The 23,423-nt window shown below is 39.4% G+C and overlaps 1 protein-coding gene across 1 annotated transcript; it reads left to right on the top strand.

Moving 5' to 3' along the window:
• Window positions 1-7,555: 7,555 nt before the first annotated feature.
• LOC132254273 (xanthotoxin 5-hydroxylase CYP82C4-like) lies at window positions 7,556-21,318 on the top strand. Its single transcript, XM_059739566.1, has 2 exons — window positions 7,556-7,836; window positions 21,024-21,318. Exons 1-2 carry the CDS (start codon window positions 7,556-7,558, stop codon window positions 21,316-21,318), a joined length of 576 nt encoding a protein of 191 aa, XP_059595549.1.
• Window positions 21,319-23,423: the final 2,105 nt, after the last annotated feature.

Genomic DNA, 23,423 nt, shown 5'->3' with positions numbered 1-23,423 from the left:
GGAATAATTTCACAACAATTTTGAATTGGTTAAAATGATGTTATTACTTCTAATTATGGTATTGTATTGTATTTTTCATATAACATTAATGTTGATTTGGTAAACTCTTATATCACTTAGAAATTAAGAGCTTCTTTAGAAGTGATTTTAGGAAGTGTTTTTAGTCCTTTTAACATTTTGAAAGATAAAAATTTTCTAAGTGTTAAAAAGGTTAAAAGTGTTTCCTATAATCATTATGAAGCATACTCTTTTGATAATGATTTTAAGAAGTGTTTCTAATCTTTTTAATCCTTAAAAGATAAAAATTTTAAAATATTAAAAATATTACAAATACTTTCTAAAATCATTATCAGACATACTCTAATATTTCTCAAATTATATTATCTTATCGTTTTGAATAGTACATGTTTTCTATATGATCAACAGGAAAAAAGAAGAAGGAATTTTTACACTCCACGGGGCATCAAACTTGGATTCCATGCACTTGAATCAACATATATAATATATATATATATTGGTATTTTTATTTGAAATGACTGCATTGAAATTATTACCAACCTTTAACATTATCCTAAAAGGCTACAACCCTATGTGAATATCATGTCTTTAATTTATTTTGGGGGCATGAAAAGGGAGTCGATTATGGTAGAACTGCTCCGGAAACCTTTTGTGTTGTTCCATCATTAACAACCTTTTGTGTTGTTAATGATTAAACTTTGAAAACAACATTAAAAAATCATCGGTCGCAATTAATTCAAAATGATGGAACAAGCCCTAAGTCTTTTCAACAAGCAAAAGACTCAGAGTTGCGAGGGGCACTAACGTTGCCAAAAAATAGCACTCCCGAAACATATGTCATTCAAAATACATCCAACTATAATCAAGTACCTAAAACATGTTTGTCTAAAATAAGCACTTACTTAAGGTCCACATCTTATAACATACATGAAAATGTCAAACTGAAATTCAAAAAAAAATAATAATTACCAACCCCTAACATTATCCCAAAAGGCTACAACCCCATTTGAATATCACATATTTAATTTATTTTTGGGGCGCGAAAGGGGAGTCGATTATGGTATAATCGCTCTGAAAACCTTTTATATTGTTTCATCATTAAAAACCTTTTGTGTTGTTAATGATTAAACTCCGAAAACAACGTTAAAAAAAACCATCAGTCGCAATTAATTTGAAATAATGGAATAAGCTCTAAGTCTTTTCAACAAGCAAAAGACTTAGAGCTACGAGGGCCACTAACCAAAAAAATGAGCACCCCCGAAATGTATGTCATTCAAAATACATCCAATTGTAATTAAGTACCCAAAACATGTTTGTCTAAAATAAGCACCTACTTAAGGTCCACATCTTATAACATACATGAAAATGTCAAATTGACATTCAAAAAAAAAATAATTACCAACCCTTAACATTATCTCAAAAGGCTACAACCCCATGTGAATATCATGTATTTAATTTATTTTGGGGGCGCGAAAAGGGAGTCGATTCTGGTAGAACCGCTCAAAAAACCTTTTGTGTTGTTCCATCATTAACAACCTTTTGTGTTGTTAATGAGTAAACTCCAAAAACAACATTAAAAAACCATCAGTCACGATTAATTCGAAATGATGGAACAAGCCCTAAGTCTTTTCAACAAGCAAAAGACTCAGAGTTACGAGTGTGGATCCCGTATTTTTCACGATGCGTTCCCACTCGATTGGTGAGACTCACTTTTGATTAAAGTGAAAAACTGATTTTTATAAAGAGTTGAAGTCACCACTTACTTTTGTTTATTTTTAAAGGGGAAAACTAGTAAGAACAAAATTAAAACCCCTAAAAGGACTCTTTATTTTTTTTGAAAAAACTATCTACGAAAAACCTGAGTCAGGGTCCGGGGATCAGGTTACTTATCAGGAAGGTACCTCCAAAGAGGTAGCACCCCTCTAAGCCCTAACAAGGTCTTTACTAGCTTAGTTGAGGGAAATATGATAATTAATCAGTTGATTACGAATACCTAGATAAGTTAAGGTGATTTCAAACACTCTACTAATTCTACCATGTCAAACAAGGATTCAAACCACTATCATAAAGAAAGGATAATATGCATACCTAAATCTATAACTTAAATGCTATCATAAAACACCAAAGTTAGTTCAAGTATTATATTACTTAACATGCATTTTATCAAAGAAAACCAAATGAACATCAACTCATCCAAAGTCAATATCAAACAAGGATATAGTTCTTAATGACATACATATTCATAGAACTTTAAAATGGGAAGATAGAGAGCGTACCTATGTAGCAAGCGTCAATGATTCTATAAAAATGAGGTTAATTCACCACTAATAATGATAATATTAAAGAATAATAAATAAAAAATAACTAAACCTATATATGTACACTTAGCATGTCTCAAGTCAAGGAAAGTTCACAAGTATGATCAAAAGTGACTAAATTATCAAAAGCCAAGGAAATATCATTAAAAGGGTATAATATCGATTCACAAAATAAACTCTAAATAAATATCAAGAAAGGTTATCTCACCAAAATAAAAAATAGGTAACATCTTTAACATGTCTAGATAAACATCCAATAGGCCAAATTAATCAATTATATTCCAATCAATAACAAATTTATTTACAAATGGGTTACTTCACAAAAAAAGTCAGCAAATGATTAGAATAGAAGTTTGTAAAAAATAAATATAAGACAAATACCTAGAAGTTAAGTTTTACCAAGAAAATTTTTAGAAAACATCTCCTATATGTCTATTTATCATCTAAGTGACCAAATTAATTAACGAGCCCTCATTTAGTACCATATTTCATAATGATGATAATAGGTCATGAATTGCGCATCTTTTTAAGGTATTCAACAATTGATTTTTACAATTAACTTATAGATGTCCTAAAATCATACGAAAATTCACACAACTATCTTAATGTGTTTATTTTATATTAAAAATAGTCTCAAGAGATAACACATTCATTAGATATTTAAAAATAAATAAACATATCTCAGATCTAGAAGAGCACTCATGCAATGGGTACAAGAATAAAAAAAATTATATCTTTTATTTTATAAATTATTTATTAATATTTTATGCATCAAAAATTAAATTTAAGAGGTCTAGATTAATAGAAAAATGTTCAAAGAAATTAAAGAGATCGTTTAGTAATTTAATTTTGTAAAACAAGACTGAGTGTCAAAAATAGAGTGAAAACTGAACATTCTGAAAAATTGATATATATCTCCTAATTGGAAAACCACATTTGACCCAAAAAAGATTCTAAAATCAAGTTCAAGGAGTCTAGAAAGTCATAGAATAGTTAGGAAAATTTAAAAGGGTTTCTAAGTTGTCAGATTTTAATTTACAGATGTAGAAGTACAGTGCACTATAATGAAAAAAATCTAAACTAACTAAAACGAATTAAGATAAATCAAGACAAATTTCAAAATAAAAACTGCATCACCTAGGAGCCAATTTACCAAAAATATAAGAAATACTCAAACTAAAAGAATGGGATCAAACCAAATCAAAGCATGAACTATAACACCAAGGATCGATTAAATTAATGATGAAAAATCATAAATGGACCTAAACTAATAGAACAAATTAAGCTAAACTAAAACAAGAATTTAAAAAGAGAACTTACCTCCCACTGTGTAAGAGGGGCTGCTGTTAGAACACTCTTAATCCTTCAAATCTGATGCTTTATATGCTGCATGTTCTAAAAGAAAATCCTGAGACATCCTAAAAGCGAGAGCTTGTTGTCATCTTCTTTGCAAGGTATGGTTGCCCTAATTCATCAAAACGTGTGGATGCCTTTCACAAAATCTCACTAACATTGCTGGCAACATAGAGGATAGACCCAACAATCACAAACAAATCCCCTTTCAGAGGACTGCTCCCTCCTGCTCTGTCACTTGCATGAACATCTAGAAGCCCGGGGAAAAACCCGGCGGAAGTCGATGATGCTATATATAAGAGGGAAGAATTCGACCTCTTGCAAAAGCCAAAAAGCTATTTAGTACAGTGAGGACTCATTCAACCAGTTTCATAGGCGATGGGATTCAGTTAAACACTGAAGATATTTGGATTCCTTCAAAGCTTTTGATGAGATTCAATAAGCAATCCATTTAGCATGACATGGACAACAGCTTCATAAACAGTCCCATCATAATGCATTCCATCTACAGTACAAGATGTGCCGCAATTCCTACCCAATGACTCAACATCCAGTAATATCAAGGGCCCTCCTCCCCATTGGCGCAATGGCTTACTTTGGTAAAGCTCTCTATCATAAGCAGACAACATAGCATCACTCATCTTTACCCTCTTCTCTTCTGTATTTAACATTGAGTTTATCAGCCTTAGCATGCTGTCTGGACTTTCCCTGTGCTGTTTGATCGGTGGATTCTCGGGAAATGACGGAAATCTGAGACTTTGATGGAGACTTGGGAGGGTTGTGTGGAGATCAGAGATTGTGGTGGAATGCATTTGGACTGGTAAGCGATGGTGGAGAGGTAGAGACAAAGGACTGGGCAAAGAAATAGGTGAAAAGTGTGGACTATGGTTGGTGGGAACATGTGCATGAGGAGTTGCATCGAAGGGTGACCATGCATAAGGAAGTGACATGCATGTGGGGTAAGATTCGTAAGAATGGATTTATTCTTTTATCAGAAATGTTGGGCCTTGCAAATATTTATTGGCTGCCTCGAGGGATAAATCAAGTGAACCAATGGTGGGCCAGCCTGTAAAAGAAAACTGTAGCTTCCAGTTTACCACATGCAGACATCTTTCCTTCAATTTGGTGCAATCTATGTTTTTTCAGCTATGTACAGGCTCTCTCCATCATCATAAGTGTTGTCGCCTCGCGTATCCGGTGGTCCACGTTGCTGCTATATGGATGGACACGTGATTCTCAACACACAAGGGGTTCTTGATTCAATGGTTGCACCTGCAAAAGGCATCCGGACAGGGTGTCCGGACGCACCCTCCGATGGTTTTGTTAGCCATGGTGAGAGAGAGATATATAAATCAGTTGGCCTTTTACTAGGTATCAAGAGGTTACCAGGGGATCCCTTTCTTCTTCGTGCGAAGGTATATATATACAGCTTCAGGGGTACTGTTCCTCTCATTAATGGTGAGGAGATATTTTATGTTGTGATGATGACAATAGGTGTTAGTAGGAGCATTATCGCCCTACGAACGACCGTCAGAAACCATGGTAGGTGATGCGGCTGTCAGAGATCGTGGGCAGTGATTATGTAGAATGATCGTGGGAAGTGACTTGCTGTCACTTCCCCTTGTCTTCTCACTCTGCAGGTGATGGGATGTGGGTCATGGCTGCTTGTTGTGATTGCGTGTAAGACTCGCTTTACTTTAATTGACCATCCAGACGATTTATATCCGGATGGCTCATGCTGATCATCCGGATGTGTTGTGGAGACCATCCGGATGTCTACGCTCTGCCTGCGTCGTTTGCTCTTCCTTGGATAGGGCTTGGCTTTCCTTGAGGTGGTCCGGATAGGATAACTGCACCATGCATACCTTTAGGGGAATCCGGATGATGATGGTTCGGATGATAATATGTGCCACGCGTCACCATGAACTGCGTGCCACGTGTTTCTCAAGGGGAGGGGTCCCTACATTGCCCCCCTTTTTAACTTGCCTATTTTGCCTGAAAAAATGGGCGGGTTAAAAATAACTGGCTTTTGAAATTTGAAGAGGTCCCTTCGTTTGACTGGGCCACGTGGCGAGTGGGGGTGCGGAAGCCAAAAAAGGCATTTATGACGAGCCGCCGACCCTGTGTATCCCCAGGCAATATGTCGTTTCAATGATATCATGGCTGTTGGTTTGCCTTTCCGAGGGGCTGTCCTGCTATAAATAGGGCACTGTACCTCTTTTTGCAATTTTTCCTACTGCATTCTCTTGAGAGCCTTTCTTCTTACTGCTTTTTCTGCGCCCTTTGCTTCTCTGAGACAAACTTCGAAAGCTCTTTTGCACCGGTGTTTTTGTATCGCGACTTTGTCTGTTTGCTGCTGGTAATTTTGTATCGAGGCAGTAACCGTTCTTCTTCTTCGGAGCTTTATTTGGTACGTACGTCTTTGCTACTGTCACTCCTTTGGTTGCGTTTGCTGGTTCTTTAATCTTGGTTTTTGGCTTGCTTGGGCATTGTTTTGGACAGGTCGCTTGCAATTGTTGTTGAATGTTGGTATTTTGTTGGTGTTCGGGGGGGGGGGGGGGGGTTTTGAGGGGTTTTTCTGACTGCTTTGGGTTAGGGTTTGTGTATTTTCTAACTGCTTGGTTTGAACCGTTGCATTGCTTTTGTATGTAGGTTGTGGTTTAGCTTTGTGGTACGAAATGGCTCCAAAAAAGATTGTTTCATCTGTCCGGGTTAGCGAAGCTAGCGAAAAGGCGATAGACAAATTAAATGCGAAGGAGTTCCGGGAGCGATTCCGCATCCCCCATGACGTATTGATAGACTTGGTGAACGAGGAGGCGGCTATGCCTACTGAGAAAGGTGGAGAAAACGTTATCCTCTTCACAAAGGAACAATTCAACGCGGGGCTCCGGTTCCCTCTGCCGGCGTTGTTCAAGGAATTCCTCCACTTCTCTCAGATTCCCCCCATCTTTATTCATCCCAACCTTGTCCGGGTGCTGATGGGATGCAGCATCATCAACATGCTGTACAGCCTCGACCTGACGCTACTGGAAGTGTTCTTTGTCTATTCCCTGAAGAAAGCAAAGACTGATATCTTCAGTGTGTCCGCGCACCTGCCATCCCTTCAAATGGTAACAGAGCTGCCAGATTCGACAAAGGAAGGGGCGAGGGGGCTGGTGGCAGTCCGGGGTGGATGGGCGGGGCTATCGCAGAATCCGTCGAGGCCTTTTTCTCCAAATTATACCTTAAAAATTCCGGGTAATCTTGTTTTGCGATTTTTTGTCCGGATTTTGCTTTGCTGATTTTTTTGATTTTTCCGGACGGAATTCTCACCTTTTGTTGCTGTTAATGCAGGTCTGGAATTGAGGGGCCACCTTGTGGATTGGGTGGAAAAGGCGTCCTTTGCCTGCGTCTGCAAATTATTCGAAATAGATCCCAAGGAGAGGGCCTACAAAACATTGCTTTCCGCGCTGAATTTGATAGAGGTCGTCCGGGAGCCCCAGGAATATGTTATCAATATTCTTCCTAGGAAACTGGCAAAGGATGAGATAGTGCCTGGGGAGCATTATACAGTGAAGGAGCTCCCCCTCTATCAGGAAGCTAAAGAGGCTGACGCTGAAAGGCGGCGAAAGCTCCTGGAGGATAGAGATCAGAAAAAAACTGAAGGCACTATCCGGAAGGCTCCCGGACAGAAGGGGGGGCCGGACCCTCCTTCAAAGAAAATTCCAGGCAAGAGGGGGAAGCTAGTGAAGAAGCATGGGAAGGATGTGAAGGAACCCACTCCTCCCAAGGAGTTCCCTCCTCCACAAACTACCTATGAGGGGGAAGTAATGATAGAGGAGCCAGTAAATGCTGCTCCGCACTCTATCTCAAGCGGCCCCGGACGCATGTCGGGGTTGAATCATTCGGGTCCTTCCTTAGTCGCGGCTGCGCGTCTGGCTAACGTGGCTGAGGAAGCTGCATCTATCAACCATCCGGGCAACCTTAATCCGGATGCTGATGTAGCTGAAACGGCCCCGTTGGAGGAAGCGGGGGCAAAAAGCCAAAGTCAGCCTTCCGACGACCCGGATCGCCTGGCCATCGTCCTGGTGAAAGGGCCTCCTCTCAAGAAGCCGCGTTTGACGCGCAATCTACAGTCCGGACTCTTTGAGCGGCTTCAAGAGCGGCAGCAAGAGATTGAAATTAGCTGCGCTTCTGCCCATGACGTTCATCCGGATGGAGGCGAGGTGGAGATGGCTACTGAGACCTCAGCCGCCCAGGCAATAATTCCGGCTGAGGATGAATCCGGACCTATGTGTCCGAACGAAGATATGGGGGTTCCGATTCCGGGACAAGAGTTACCTTCTGCTTCCTCCTCTGAGGAGGAATCTGCTGACGATGCCGCTCCTGCTAGCCCTTTCAGCTACGCGGAGTTGGAAGTTAAGTTAAAGCAGATTACTCCTGACTGGAAAGCCATCAAGCCCTCTGCTAAGATGTTTGATATGATAGAAACGGTACACCGTTGTCTTGTGTTTTTGCTTTTTGATTTTTTGTTGCACTGATGTGTTTGTTGTAGTATGATTTATGTTTTTGCTTTTCTTGTTTGCGTGTCAGCTGGTGAGGGGCCTCCGCAGCATGTCTCAACAACACGATCTTTTTACTCAGTTGCTGCAGACTGCAGACTATATGAGGACCTTCTCCTCTCGGCGCCAAGAGATTGAAAATCAGCTGCGTCTGAGAATGGAGGAGGCTGAGGCCAATTTATCCACCATGCGAGAGGAAAATGAAGCCCTCCGAGCGGAGCTGGCTGAGGCGAAGAGTCGCGAAGAATCAACTGCGGGTCGCCTACATGAGGTGGAGGGTGAGGCAGCCCGGCTGAGGGATGAAGTGAGTCAACTCCGGACCGAGGTATCGAATGAAAAGAAACAGAAGGAAGACTTGCAGCTGCGCCTGGATGTGCAAAAAGAGGAACTTGAACGGGAGTTTGCTGCGGAAAGGGAGGAACTTGCAGCGGACTACCAGCAGCAAGTGGATGATACGTTTATCTTTGGGTATCGCTACTGCATGAAGAAGAACGGCATCAAGCGAGATACCCCTTCAATTCCTCCGGGTGAAGAAAAGAAGCTATATGAGAAGCCCGCTCCCTGATAGTTATCTCTTTTTGCAATTTTTCTGCTGTAATTTTTCCTTCTGTCTTTTTGTGGTCCGGAGATCTCTTTGTAATTACATCTATTTATATCAATAAAAATATATTTCTTTCTCATTTGCACTTGTGTATACTTTTTACTGATAGTACTGCTTTAAATTGGACACATTCCATGGTCTGAGTAACGGAGTGCCATCTAGCTTTTGTAAATGATAGGCTCCATTTTCGTTTGCCTTAGACACTATGTAGGGTCCTTCCCAATTGGCTTGGAACTTTCCCGCGCCTACTTCAGCAGTATTTTCAAAAACTTTTCTAAGTACTAGCGTACCATTTTTGAAGTTTCTGGGCTTGACTTTTCGATTGTAATGCGCCGATGCCCTTTGTTGATAATCTGCCATCCGGATGGCCGCGCTTTCTCTGACTTCGTCTGCCCAGTCCAAATTTCTTCCTAGTTCCGTGTTGACAGCTTCTTGTTTTGCTGCATCGGTCCGGGTAGTAAGAAGGCCTATTTCAGTGGGAATGACTGCGTCCATTCCATATGTGAGGGCGAAAGGAGTGTTTCCTGTCGGCCGTCCGGGTGTGGTTCGATAGGCCCACAGGACGCCGGGTAGTTCCTCCACCCACTTCCCTTTGGCTTGCTCCAGCCTTTTCTTTAAGGCATTGATTAGAGTTTTGTTTGTGGCTTCCGCCTGGCCATTGCTTTGAGGATAACGTGGCGTGGAGTATGAATTCCGGATATTCAATTCCGAACAGAAATTCCTGAATGCAATACTGTCAAATTGTGGACCATTGTCAGCTATGATGATTTGGGGAATTCCAAAGCGGCAAACAATGTTCTTCCATACGAATTTGGTGACATCTTTATCTTTGATGCTTGCATATGCTTCAGCTTCTACCCATTTACTGAAGTAATCAGTGGCGATAAGGAGGAATTTCTTCTGGGCAGGTGCTGCTGGGAGGGGTCCCACAATGTCCATGCCCCATTGCGCGAAAGGCCATGGGCCTGAGACCGATTTTAATGCGGCTGATGGCATGCGTGGAATGGGAGCGTATCTTTGACATTTATCGCACTTTTGGACATATGCTGCCGCGTCTTTCTTCATTGTTGGCCAATAGTACCCTTGTGAATGAGCTCTATGTGCTAGGGATCGTCCTCCCGTATGATTTCCGCATATTCCTTCATGTAATTCAGCTAGCACATACTGGGCCTCTGAATGCCCAAGACAGCGAAGATAAGGTCCTGTGAAGGATCGCTTGTATAGGTGCCCCCCGATCAGGGTGAAACGGGCAGCTTGCACCCGGATTTTGTGCGCTTGTTTAGGATCTTCAGGTAAAGTGCCTGTCCGGAGATATTCTGCAATATCATGCGTCCATTCTTGATGATCCGTTTGGTTTGCCTCAATGGTGTTGCAAGTGGAATCTTCTGTGACAGAGGGATTGGCTTGCACATGTATGGGCAGTAGAATGGCTTCTTTGATAGGGAGGGAGGCAGCTATGCCGGCCAAAGCGTCAGCGTGCCTATTGTCAGCTCGCCTAATTTTTTCGATTGTCCACTCGGTGAATTGCTGTAAGGTGCTTCTTACTTTGGCCAAGTATCGCGCCATGCGTGAGTCCTTAGCCTCATATTCTTTCTGGACATGCCTCACCACTAGCTGCGAGTCGCTGTAGATCCGAAGTTTGGAGACGGATAGCGCAAGGGCGAGGTCCAATCCGGACAGGATGGCCTCGTATTCTGCTTCATTGTTAGACGCGGAGAATCCCAGCCGGATGGCTTGCTCCAGGTGTTCCCCAGTTGGGGACTGTAGTAAGAGCCCAACTCCAGAGCCCGATGAGCGTGAGGCTCCGTCAACTCGTAGTGTCCACCACTCCTGTTCACTTGACTCGTGGTGCTGGTTGGGTCTTCGTGAATATTCGAGCACGAAGTCGGCCATTACTTGGCCTTTTTTGGATAATCTGGGTTGGAATTCGATTCCAAATTCGCTCAATTCGATGGCCCATTGTAGCATTCGCCCCGTTAAATCTGGTTTGTGCAGAATGCTACGAAGGGGTTGGTCGGTTAGTACAATCACTGGGTGGGCTTGAAAATAGGGGCGGAGCTTTTGGGCAGCACTTCGAAGAGCTAAGGCTGTTAGCTCCATTTTTGAATACCTGGTTTCTACATCTGCCAATGCCCTGCTGACATAGTAGACAGGTTTCTGCTCCTTTGGTGAAGGGCAGCGGAATAGGACGGCGCTGATTGCCCATTCTGAGACTGCCAGATACATGTATAGTTTCTCTTTTGGGATGGGGCTGCTCAAGATGGGTGGTTGCATAAGACAATGCTTAATCCTTTCCAAAGCGCTTTGGCAACTGTCCGTCCACCCATGTGCTCCAGCTTTTCGTATTGCCAAGAAGAAGGGTCGCAACTCATCGGTAAAGCGTGCTATGAAACGTCCTAACGCAACGAGCTTGCCTGTGAGACGTTGTATCTCCTTCTTGTTCCTGGGAGGAGGTGTTTCCATAACTGCCTTGACTTGATCCGGGCTGATTTCTATGCCCCTTTGGCTGACCATAAATCCTAGAAATTTGCCAGCACTTACGCCAAAGGCGCATTTAGAAGGATTTAGCTTCATGCCATACCTTCGTAAGAGGTGAAAAACTTCTTGCAAATGAAGGATATGCTGTTCTCGAGTTTTTCTTTTAACCACGATATCGTCAATATATACCTCTACTGAGTGGCCTATCAGAGGTTTGAAGATTTTGGTCATCAATCTTTGATAAGTGGCGCCAGCATTTTTGAGTCCGAATGGCATGACTTTATAGCAATAGAGGCCGTGTGGTGTTATGAATGCTGTCTTTTCTTCGTCATCCGGAGACATGGGAATCTGGTGATATCCGGAGAAGGCATCCAAGAAAGAGAGCATCCCTTGCCCGGAAGTGGAATCCATAATTTGATCTATTCGTGGTAATGGAAAACTGTCTTTTGGACATGCGTTATTGAGATTGGTGTAATCAACACAGACTCGCCATTTGCCCTCTTTCTTTGGTACCACCACTACATTTGCCAACCAATCCGGATAAGATACTTCTCTGATGAATCCGGCTTCCAGCAATTTGTCAACTTCATTTCGGATAACTTTTTGTCTATCCGGATGAAAGCGTCTAATCTTCTGTCGAATGGGTCTGGCTGCTGGAAAGACGTTAAGCTTGTGAGAGGCAATAGAGGGATGAATTCCTTTCATATCCGAATGTGTCCATGCGAAGATGTCATGGTTGCTTCGAAGGATATTTTGTATGCTCTGAGTTTCTTCTTGCGTCATGAGGGAACTGATATTCGTGAGGTGATCATTCTCTTCTGAGATTTGGATTGTTTGTAAGGGATCCGCTGCCGGGGGATCTTTGTCCGCCGGACCCAATAATTGCTATTGGTCGTGTGCAATGCTAGGCTCAGGGGGAGATGCATCCTCCTGGTTAGCGACTGCCTCACGTGCTATTTGATAGCACTGACGAGCGGCTAACTGGCTGCCATACAAGTCAGTTTGCCCTTCGTCGGTGAGGAAACTCACCATTTGATGATATGTGGACGGGATGGCTTTCATGTAGTGAAGCCATGTGCGTCCCAAGATGACATTGAAGGGTGATAACTCTTGTACCACTGAGAATTGCACGTTGAGAGTGACTGGGCCAGCTTGGACCGGCAGTATAATGTCTCCTAAGGACGTGGTTGATGATCCGTTGAATCCGGATAAGATTCGTCCGGGGTTTTCGAGACCCGCGAGACTATGTCCCATATGGCCAATGACTGATGCTTGTACCAGATCGGCTGAACTGCCTGGGTCAACCAAGATACGCCTTACATCGAAATCTCCTATTTCTAGGGAGAGGATGAGGGCGTCGCGATGTGGCTGTAGCGTCCGGGTGGGATCTACTGGTGGGAAAATGATTGTCCCATCTATGGGACGAGGGCCTCTCCAGTAAGACCCGGCCGGATGGAATTAATGCGTTCGCGTATTGACGCGGCCCGCAGCAATTTCTGCCTTTTACGCCTGGAATCGTATTCCTCGTCAGACGGGCCCCCATTGATATAGTTTATGACAGCCTTGGGGGCGACTGGGGCCCTCGGGGCCCCAGAGTTATGATGCTGAGATACGTCCCTTCCTCCAGTATCTGAGCGGAGGTACTGTTTTAAATGTCCTGCTTTGATGAGCCTTTCAACTAGATACTGGAGGGACCGACATGTATCCGTTGTATGACCATGGTCTTTGTGGAAGGCGCATTTCTTGCTGCGGTCTCTTATAGATGGGTCCGTTTCGAGGAGTCTAGGCCACCTGAAGTCGGACAAGCCTTGGATCATTGGGAGAAGCTTTTCGTATGATATGGATAGGGGTGTGATGGGCGGCCTATCCGGACGACTCGGCCCGTCCTGCCTCCGGTCAACTGGTTTTGGCCGGTCCGGAGGTTTGGCATGTCTGTCCGCGTTATCTCTAGAAGCCCGTCCGGCGACCAAAACTTGCTGAGTGGCTGCACGTACGTCATCTTCGAGCATTGAATATTTGTTAGCACGTCTGAACAAATCGTCCATCGTTGTAGGAGGTTTTTTTGCCAGCGATTCGAAAAATGGGGTGCCTGGACAGATGCTTCTTTTGAAGATCTGTAGGACAGCATGCTGCAAACCTCTATTTGGAGTACGGCTTGGCCAAATCGTTTCACAAATTCCCTCAAGGATTCGTTGTCTCTCATTTTTATGTTCTGGAGGGTGCTGATATTCTGCTTGTGTCGAGCAGAGCACAAGTACTGTCCCACGAATGCTTCAGAGAGGTCCCTGAAATTGTCAATAGAGTTAGGAGGTAGGCGATGAAACCATGAGAGGGCCTGCCCTTGAAGGCTGGCGGGGAATACTTTGCATAACAATGCATCGTTGCCAATATCGAGCGTCATAAGCTGTCGATAGTGCATGATGTGATCGAAGGGGTCGTTGGTCCCATCATATGTGGAAAACTTTGGTACGAGGAATCCCCTTGGGGGTTCGTAATGGGTGATATGAGAGCAAAAGGGCGTGGAGAGCATGTCATCCAGCCTTTTGCTGATTGAGCTAATGGGTGGCTCGTTTGGGAGGTTTTTCCCAGCCGGTCGTTCCGCTAGGTGTGAGTGAACGTTCCGCATCGCTGGGGTGACCATGGGGTCACGATGCGGAGGTACGTTCTGCACCATGGGAGCGATCATAGGATCGGGGCGTGGCGCCCGGGTTGTGGCTACTGGTGGCCTTGATCTCCCAGGCTCTTGTGGGCCTAGTCTTGCGCGCATAGAACTTGACAACTGTGATTTTCTATCACGTTGTCTTTTTGCTGAAAAATGAGTGGAATCTGAGCTTTCCTCACGGGGAGCTCGAGGCATGGGTGTGCGTGGCTCATGGGGCCTTGCGTTGTATGTTCCTGGGACAGCTCCTGTTGACCCAGGATATATTGATTCTGGCTCTGGCCTTGAGTTTGCCACCTGGCCTTTTGAGCGCTGACGACGAGGAGGTCCTGATGTTGAGGCTTGAATGCGTAACACAGCGTTTTCTTCCCTTAACCTCTCCGTCTCCTGGAGGAGAGCTCTTAGCTGTTTTTCGCTCGCCAACTGTCTTTTTTCGATGGCTTGACGCCATTCGTGATTATCTTCCTCCTCTCTACCAGATGATCGACTTTGGGAAGGTGTGGCCATCTTTGCTAGTGACTGAATCAGAATGAAAAGTAAAAGTTTTCCCACAGACGGCGCCAATGTTGTCGCCTCGCGTATCCGGTGGTCCACGTTGCTGCTATATGGATGGACACGTGATTCTCAACACACAAGGGGTTCTTGATTCAATGGTTGCACCTGCAAAAGGCATCCGGACAGGGTGTCCGGACGCACCCTCCGATGGTTTTGTTAGCCATGGTGAGAGAGAGATATATAAATCAGTTGGCCTTTTACTAGGTATCAAGAGGTTACCAGGGGATCCCTTTCTTCTTCGTGCGAAGGTATATATATACAGCTTCAGGGGTACTGTTCCTCTCATTAATGGTGAGGAGATATTTTATGTTGTGATGATGACAATAGGTGTTAGTAGGAGCATTATCGCCCTACGAACGACCGTCAGAAACCATGGTAGGTGATGCGGCTGTCAGAGATCGTGGGCAGTGATTATGTAGAATGATCGTGGGAAGTGACTTGCTGTCACTTCCCCTTGTCTTCTCACTCTGCAGGTGATGGGATGTGGGTCATGGCTGCTTGTTGTGATTGCGTGTAAGACTCGCTTTACTTTAATTGACCATCCAGACGATTTATATCCGGATGGCTCATGCTGATCATCCGGATGTGTTGTGGAGACCATCCGGATGTCTACGCTCTGCCTGCGTCGTTTGCTCTTCCTTGGATAGGGCTTGGCTTTCCTTGAGGTGGTCCGGATAGGATAACTGCACCATGCATACCTTTAGGGGAATCCGGATGATGATGGTCCGGATGATAATATGTGCCACGCGTCACCATGAACTGCGTGCCACGTGTTTCTCAAGGGGAGGGGTCCCTACAATAAGCAGGCAATCTCATTTCTCAAAGGCAATGCAAGACTTCTTTTGATTCACAAATTTTCTAGGAGATTTCCTGTTTGGAAAACATCAATGCCGCAGCCTGAATTGTCTTTCCCATACCCAGGAGACAATAGTTTCATTTAGTATTTACGCCTTTGACTGTAGTTGGGTCATCAGCAAAGCTTTTTGCTATCCCTCCTCTCATAGCTCATGGACTTGATAAAGGGGATGTAGTGAGCAATGGCGCATCACAGATTTCTAAAGAGGGTTCTATTGGACAGAAGCCTTTCTATGAATGCTCTCCCTTCCATTGGCGGTGGCCTAAATACAGGAGCCCCCTTCTATTGACTATAATATCAAGTTGGATTTTGATAACCAACTCCCTAATGCATTTCCACACACTAGCTACAAATGGATGACTTGCTGGACCCAAATTCAAACATTCTCATAGGAAGAATGCACTAAGAGCAAGGGCCACTCAAGCACATATAAGACATCGACTTTATCTACTGGAAAGATTGACATGAAGCTTAATTCAAAATCAATGAAGAACAACTGATAGGCACCACTCTGTATCAACATTCTTGATGTGGGGAAATCATCAAGAATAAGACCACAATCATGCAAGCTTTCTGATTGCACCACCAAACTGCTTTGCACTATCATACATCCATTCTTTAACAAAAACTGAGAGTGCTCCCATTCAACAAGATCAGCCCGGCTTCAAGTGACTATATCCCCTTCCAAAAAAGGAGCTGCTAATGGGCATGACACCCTCATCCAGATCTGAAAACCTCCAGAAGTCCAAGATCTCTGGTTGCAGAAAAGAGGGATGTGTCATCAACAGAATCCTAATTCTCCTGTGGGAGTAGGAAGATAATCTAGCTAAAACCGGTGTTTGATGGAAGTGATCAGATGGATAGGGGATAACTGATCTTCTTCTCTACTGCTCAATGGAGACCTCTCCTTTTCTGAAAATCCCCGAAGATTCTCTCCTTTCTTCTTTTCGTTTCTTTCTCAAAGCCTTTCATTTCCTTCTCTTCCTTTCCTACTTTGTTTTCCCTCTACTAAAAAAATCAGAACCTCTCTCTGTTTTTCTCTCCCTCTTCTTGCTCCGTTCTTTTTTTTTTTTTTTTAGCAGAACCTCTCAATCTTTCTTGCTGAAAACCTCTTCTCCCCCCTCCTCAAAACGTCTCCCCTCTTCTTTGCTTTTCTCTCAAGACTCCCTACTGTTGAAAACCTCCTCTGTTTTTTTTTTCCCTCCTCTTGCTTCGTTCCTTTTTTTTTTTTAACAAAACCTCTCAATCTTTCTTACTGAAAACCCCTTCCCTCAAAACGTCTCCCCTCTTCTTTGCTTTTCTCTCAAGACTCCTCACTGTTGAAAACCTCCTCTACTATGCCGATTTCTTGCCTTCTCTCTCAAGACTCCTCACCCTGAAATAGCCTCCATCTCTTCCCCATCCAGAGAAACCCCTCGGAAACTTGGTCTCCCCTCTTTTCAAAACCTCATTTTTACCATCACAAAAACCCTTCTTTCTCATGCAGTCCACCGAGTCTTTTATTTTTTTTAAGTAAATAAAATTAAATAAACGTTTAAAAAAAATAAATAAAAATAAAATAAAATAAAATAAAAACATAAAAACATAATAATAATAATAATAATAATAATAATAATAATAATAATAATGATGATGATAATGATCATAATAATAATAAAATAATAATGATAATAATAATAATGATGATAAAATAATCAAAAATAAAATTTAATGGTAAGAATAATAAAGATAATAATAAAAATAATAATAACAAAAATATACAATGACCATATATAAAAGGTGAATACGAAATGAATCCATCAATAAATAAATCAATAAAAAGATAAATAAATATAAGTACGTGATGTATATTCATGCAAGTCACGTAAGCCATGTAAGTCATGCAAATGACTTAAGGGTCTTGGAGCAAGCCCTAAAGAACTAGGTGTACCTAAATAGGTCAGGCATGCCTAAATGGGTTAAGCATGTCTAATGGGCCAAATGTGTCTAAGTCAGCCTAAACGGGTACCTAAATGAGTTAACCTAAAAGGAAAAAAGAAAAACTTAAATGTAACTTGAGGCTGCCAAAGTCATAGTGAGAGTCCAAATAAACCCTCAACAAAGGGTTCCAAAAAAGTAGCTCAGAAGAAGTAAACTGTATGAATGTCAATAGGCCACCAAGGGTTGACAACAAGTCAAAAGAGACATAGAAAAACACCTAGTGTCACATGTGCTAAAAAGACAAAATGGAAGGTTTACAGTGAAGGGCACTAACGTTTCCAAAAATGAGCACCTCCGAAATGTATGTCATTCAAAATACATCCAGTTATAATCAAGTACCTAAAACATGTTTGTCTAAAATAAGTACCTACTTAAGATTCACATCTTATAACATACTTGAAAAGGTCAAACCGATCGACATTAAAAAAAAATAAAAATCACCAACCCTTAACATTATCCCAAAAGGCTATAACTTCATGTGAATATCACATATTTAATTTATTTTTGGAGCACGAAAGGGGAATGGTAGAGTCGCCTGGTTCGCACGGTTCGATGTTGCCATACTATGCTATTCAATTATTTGGCTTTGTGCATAGATATGGTTGACCTGTTCCGGTTGAAATTAATGAATTTAATAATTAAACAATATTTAAATAAATAAAAAGATGTCTAGAGGGAGGAAGATAACACGAGGTTCATCTTTATTTATTCTCCTCCCTTTTGTTTATAGTCGTCAAAATAATGATATGAATACGTTTTCCATCCGACGACTCTGCCTCTTTGGTCATTATATCTATCACTAAAAATAGTGTTTCTAAGTTGTTTGCTTAATTGGATTGAGATTGTGGTGGAATAACATGGCATGGTATGTACACTATAGATTGAACCTAGGGGTCCCTGAATTTGTTTCTAGCCCCTCTTTTCCATTGTTTGAGTCAAGTGACATGGGGACAATCCAAATTAATGTTATCCTTAATTTAAATATTGGTATTTATCTATTTATTATATATCAATTTGAATTAGAATAGAATATATAATTTAAATTAAAATAGAATATAAAATTTGAATTAGAGTAGAAATTTGTTTTGAATTTAAATTAGAATAGAATATTGGTATTTATCTATTTTGAGATAAAGTTTGAATTATGTTATAACTCAAATGTATTTGGGTATAAATATCCATTATCATCAATGAAAATAATATGTTACATTTTTTATTTTTTTTTCTCTACATGGCATGGCTTAGGCCTTGCACGTCTCCCCCTATCCCTACCAAATGGTAGTGACCTTGTTATGCCTATCTATTGTCAATAACCCCTTCCTTATGGTCTCCAATGTAATATCCTAGTTTCAGGCTATGTTTGGTTGCCAGAAAATTTGAAGAAAAATGCAAGGGAAAGAAAATAGAAAGAAAAAGTAGAAGGAAAGAAAAAATGAAGGAAAATAAAAAAATAGATTAAAAGTTGATTAATTATTTTTTTTGTTACTTCAAACTCATTTTATTTATTTTAACTCATTAATATAAAGATTAAATAATTTAAAAATACATGAGTTTTTAATTACTTTTTAATTATATTTGATTTTCTTTGATATTTTTATAGGACAATCAAACATGAAAAAATCATTTTCCTTTACATTTTTTTTTTCCTTAGTATTTTCTGGAAACCAAACATAACCTCAATGTCTCTTTTTTTACTGTCTCCAATGCAATATCTTGATTTCAATACATCTTTACAACCAAGAGCTCCAAATTTTCCTTGTTCAAACCTACCATAATTTTCTTTTCCTTTGCTTCCTATTAGTATTGGTTCCCCTAATTTAATATGTACTTCTTTATTACCTTCAATTCTACCTCTCTTTGTTTCTCCAAAAGTTGTCAAAGATTTGATTATTTTTTTACATCTCTTGGGAAAACTGACATGCTCATGTTCCTTTGCCTCTACTTGAGATTTGCCTTATATTGTCTTCTCATTTACCTCTTATATCATCTATTGCATTAGCTTCTAAAACATTAAATAGTTTGATGTCAAATACATTGATGAAAATATCAGTACTTTGATTTTACATATATATTAGCGGATATTTTTTATATATATCGGGCTTGGCATATCCGATATATCGGGGATATATTAGATATAAAAAATATTGATAAATTTAAAATTGATCAAAACTCATGAAAATGTTAAAAAAAAATAAAAAATCTTATAGAAATGTAATTAGAAATATAATAGACACTTTAAATTTGTATATATATATATATATATATATATATATATATATATATATATATATATATATATATAAATTTATCATATTTGATAACAATATTGTATATATCAATAAAACAAATATGAATTTTATAAGTGTACATTTATCATTAAATTACATCAAATATTATTCCACAATAATATTGTGATATTTAATTATGATATGTCTAATTTTAAAATATATTTAATATTAAAATTATGATCCATTTAATTCAATTGTATTAAATGATATAAAATAAATGATGATATATGTATAATTTTTTTTCATATTTATATTTTTTATATTTAATTAATATATAAATGATATAAAAAAAGTTAAGAAAATTATCACTATAATTTTATATTTTTAATTGTCAATTAAATTAAATTTAAAAATAAAATAATTAGAATTAATTTATTTATTAAAATATTTTGTTTTTATCACTATCATAGTATATATTCTTCTAATGTACATCATATACTAAAAGATGAATTAGCCCAATGGTGTCTAGTGAGTAGGTTGTGTGCACTAGTTTTGGGTTCTAGGTTCGAGTCTTGCACTTACGGTAACCCAAAAAATCCGTCTTGGGCTATTTTATTAAAAAGTTGTCGATTAATTGGCCATAACTGATATCTCGGTGATTTTCATCGATTTCGGCGATTTTTTCCGAAACTTTCATCCATGGTCAAATAAGGCTCATAATCCTATTCTTCCTTCAACAAACTTTCTTTCTCCAAGTTCCTCAAAGTTTTTGGAAATCCAACTTAGGAATATCCCACTACTCTTACCTAATCTTTCAGCCACCAAGTCGAATCTACTTACTCCCTAGATCCAGGGAGACTACCTTGCACAGAAATAAGGAGACCACCATCCATAAAAACCAAATACATCGTAATCTATTTTCTTTCTTTCAAAACCAAAATTAGAATCTCTATTTTCTTTCTCTTAAGACTAAAATTGGAATCTCTAATCGGAGCTCCATCTTGTAGAGCATATTAGGGAAAGTTAATGAGCTCCATCTTGCAGAGCATATTAGAAAAAGTTAATGTTACCCTTAATTTAAATATTGGTATTTATCTAGAATAGAATATAGAATTTGAATTAGAGTAGAAGCTAGATAGAATTTGAATTATAGTAGAACTCAAACACATTTGTATATAAATATCCATCATCATCAATCAATGAGAATGATGTCATATTTTTCTTTTTTCTTTTTTTTCTATATATAATTGTGGAATTTGACAAGAAGTTAGTTTTGCAAGCTATGTTGAATATTTTTCAAGACTTTCAATGTTTTTTTTTTTTTTTTTTTTGGTATTTTATGCATTTGGGTCATGGCTTCAATTTTTTGGTAAATTTCTACAATTTTAAACTTATGCAGACTCTCATGGTGGGAGGCACTGACTCTGTGTCTACAGCCTCCAAGCCGTTATCAAGGAAACCCTGAGGCTATACACAGCAGTTCTTCTATCTGTGCCACACGAAGCCATGGAAGACTGTCATGTTGCTGGCTACCACATTCCAAAAGGCACCCGCTTGTTCGTGAATGCGTGGAAGTTGCACCGTGACCCCAGTGTCTGGTCCGACCCTGAAGATTTCCAACTGGAGAGGTTTCTGACAAGCCATGCAAATTTAGATGTTTTGGGGCAGCATTTTGAGCTCATCCCATTTGGTTCTGGTAGAAGATCTTGCCCAGGATCACCATGGCCTTAAAATTGTTACCCTTGGTGATTGGTCGGCTGCTTCAAGGGTCTGACTTGTCAACACCATTGAACGCTCCGGTGGACATGAGAGAAGGTCTGAGTATTACCTTGGCTAAGCTGACTCCTCTGGAAGTCATGCTCACCCCACGCCTTCCTTCTCAATTCTATTAGGGTTGGCTGCTGCATAAAGATAGATGGAAAAATATGTAGAAAGTTATATATATATATATATAACAATAAGTTACATTAATGACTTAAATTGAGTTAATCACTTGATTTAAGTTATTAATTAAATTAAGTATGTTGGATATGATAACTTAATATCACAATTTAAAATTTAAAATAATTTTAAGTATTAAGTCAAAATAATTAATTTATTTTTAATTTTAAATATTTTTTATTTCAGTTATCTACATCTAATGACATATTTAAGTGCCATCACTTTACATCACGATTCTTTTTTTTTTTTGGAGATATTTAAAACTATGACTCTACTTCCATATTTATTTTTTATTGGAAATATTTTTAAGATTAGCTTATACATCCATAATACTAAAAATATGAATGTTTAATAAGTAAATTTATTATTTAAAATTAATAAAAATAAATAATAATTAAAATTAATGACGATAAATATTTATTACAACTAAAAAAAGGTAAATATATCAATTTATTAACTTAAAAATAATTTTAACAAATAATCATAATACTTAAGAGTAAAAAATAAATAATAAATTTTAAGTTAATAATTTAAGAATAATATAATTTAATGTCAACTTAAATCCTAAAATAATAAATATTAAATTTTACTAAAAACCTGCTTAATGAGATCTAGATTTTGTAATAAATTGAAATTAATTTTAAATACTAGTAAAATTTAAATAAGATATTTTCATTCTTGCCCAAAACCCAATGACAAGGCAGGCTGTTGGAAATATTTAGCTATCAACCACCCTACACGTGGCATGTCCTCATGAGCCTCTAATACCTTATTTCTTTACCCTTTTGTCTTTTTTTCTTTCTTAAGACATGAAGTGCTGGGAGGGATTCACTGAACATTAAGCAGAGAGACGTACAAAAACTATCCTCAAAATATAGGTGAATGAAACGATGGTTCATCTTTTATTATTTTCTTCCTTTTTTTATTTATACTCATAAAAAGAAAACATAAAAAATATGAACACGTTTCCTTTAGCGTTGTTCCATCATTGACAACCTTTTGTGTTGTTAATAATTAAACTCCAAAAACAACATTAAAAAACCATCGGTCGCAATTAATCCGAAATGATGGAACAAACCCTAAGTCTTTTAAACAAGTAAAAGACTGAGAGCTATGAGGGGCACTAACGTTGCCAAAAATGAGCACCCCCGAAACGTATGTCATTCAAAATATTTCCAACTATAATCAAGTACCTAAAACATGTTTGTTTAAAATAAGTACCTACTTAAGGTCCACATCTTATAACATACATGACAAGGTCAAATCGACATTATAAAAAAATAATTACCAACCCTTAACATTATCCTAAAAGGCTACACCTCATGTGAATATCACATATTTTATTTATTTTGGGGGCGTGAAAGGGGAGTCGGTTATGGTAGAACCGCTCTGAAAACATTTTGTGTTATTCCATCATTAACAACTTTTTGTATTGTTAATGATTAAACTCCGAAAACAACCATAAAAAACCATCGATCACAATTAATTCGAAACGATGGAAAAAACCCTAAGTCTTTTCAAAAAGCAAGACTCAAAGCTACGAGGGGTACTAACGTTGCCAAAAATGAGCACCCCCAAAACGTATGTCATTCAAAATACATCCAACTATAATCAAGTACCTAAAATAAGTTTGTCTAAAATAAGCACCTAATTAAGGTCCACATCTTATAACTACATGAAAAGGTCAAACTGACATTCAAAAAAAATAATTACCAACCCTTAACATTATCCCAAAAGGCTAATACCCCATGTGAATATCACGTATTTAATCTATTTTGGGGGCGCGAAAGGGGAGTCGGTTCTGGTAGAATTGCTCCAAAAACCTTTTGTGTTGTTCCATCATTAACAACCTTTTGTTTTATTAATGATTAAAGTCGAAAAACAACATTAAAAAA

The sequence above is a fragment of the Vitis vinifera genome, chromosome 9, assembly GCF_030704535.1.
Source record: "Vitis vinifera cultivar Pinot Noir 40024 chromosome 9, ASM3070453v1".
In the NCBI taxonomy this organism is placed as follows: Eukaryota; Viridiplantae; Streptophyta; class Magnoliopsida; order Vitales; family Vitaceae; genus Vitis; species Vitis vinifera.
This window is presented reverse-complemented; position numbering and strand designations above follow the sequence as displayed.

Excerpts from the sequence above, each read along its gene's own strand:
- LOC132254273 (XM_059739566.1), top strand. The coding sequence starts at position 7,556 with ATGTCGGGGTTGAATCATTCGGGTCCTTCCTTAGTCGCGGCTGCGCGT. Across the intron at positions 7,837-21,023 it reads GAGCGGCTTCAAGAGCGGCA|CCTCCAAGCCGTTATCAAGG; the intron begins GCAAGAGATTGA and ends CTGTGTCTACAG.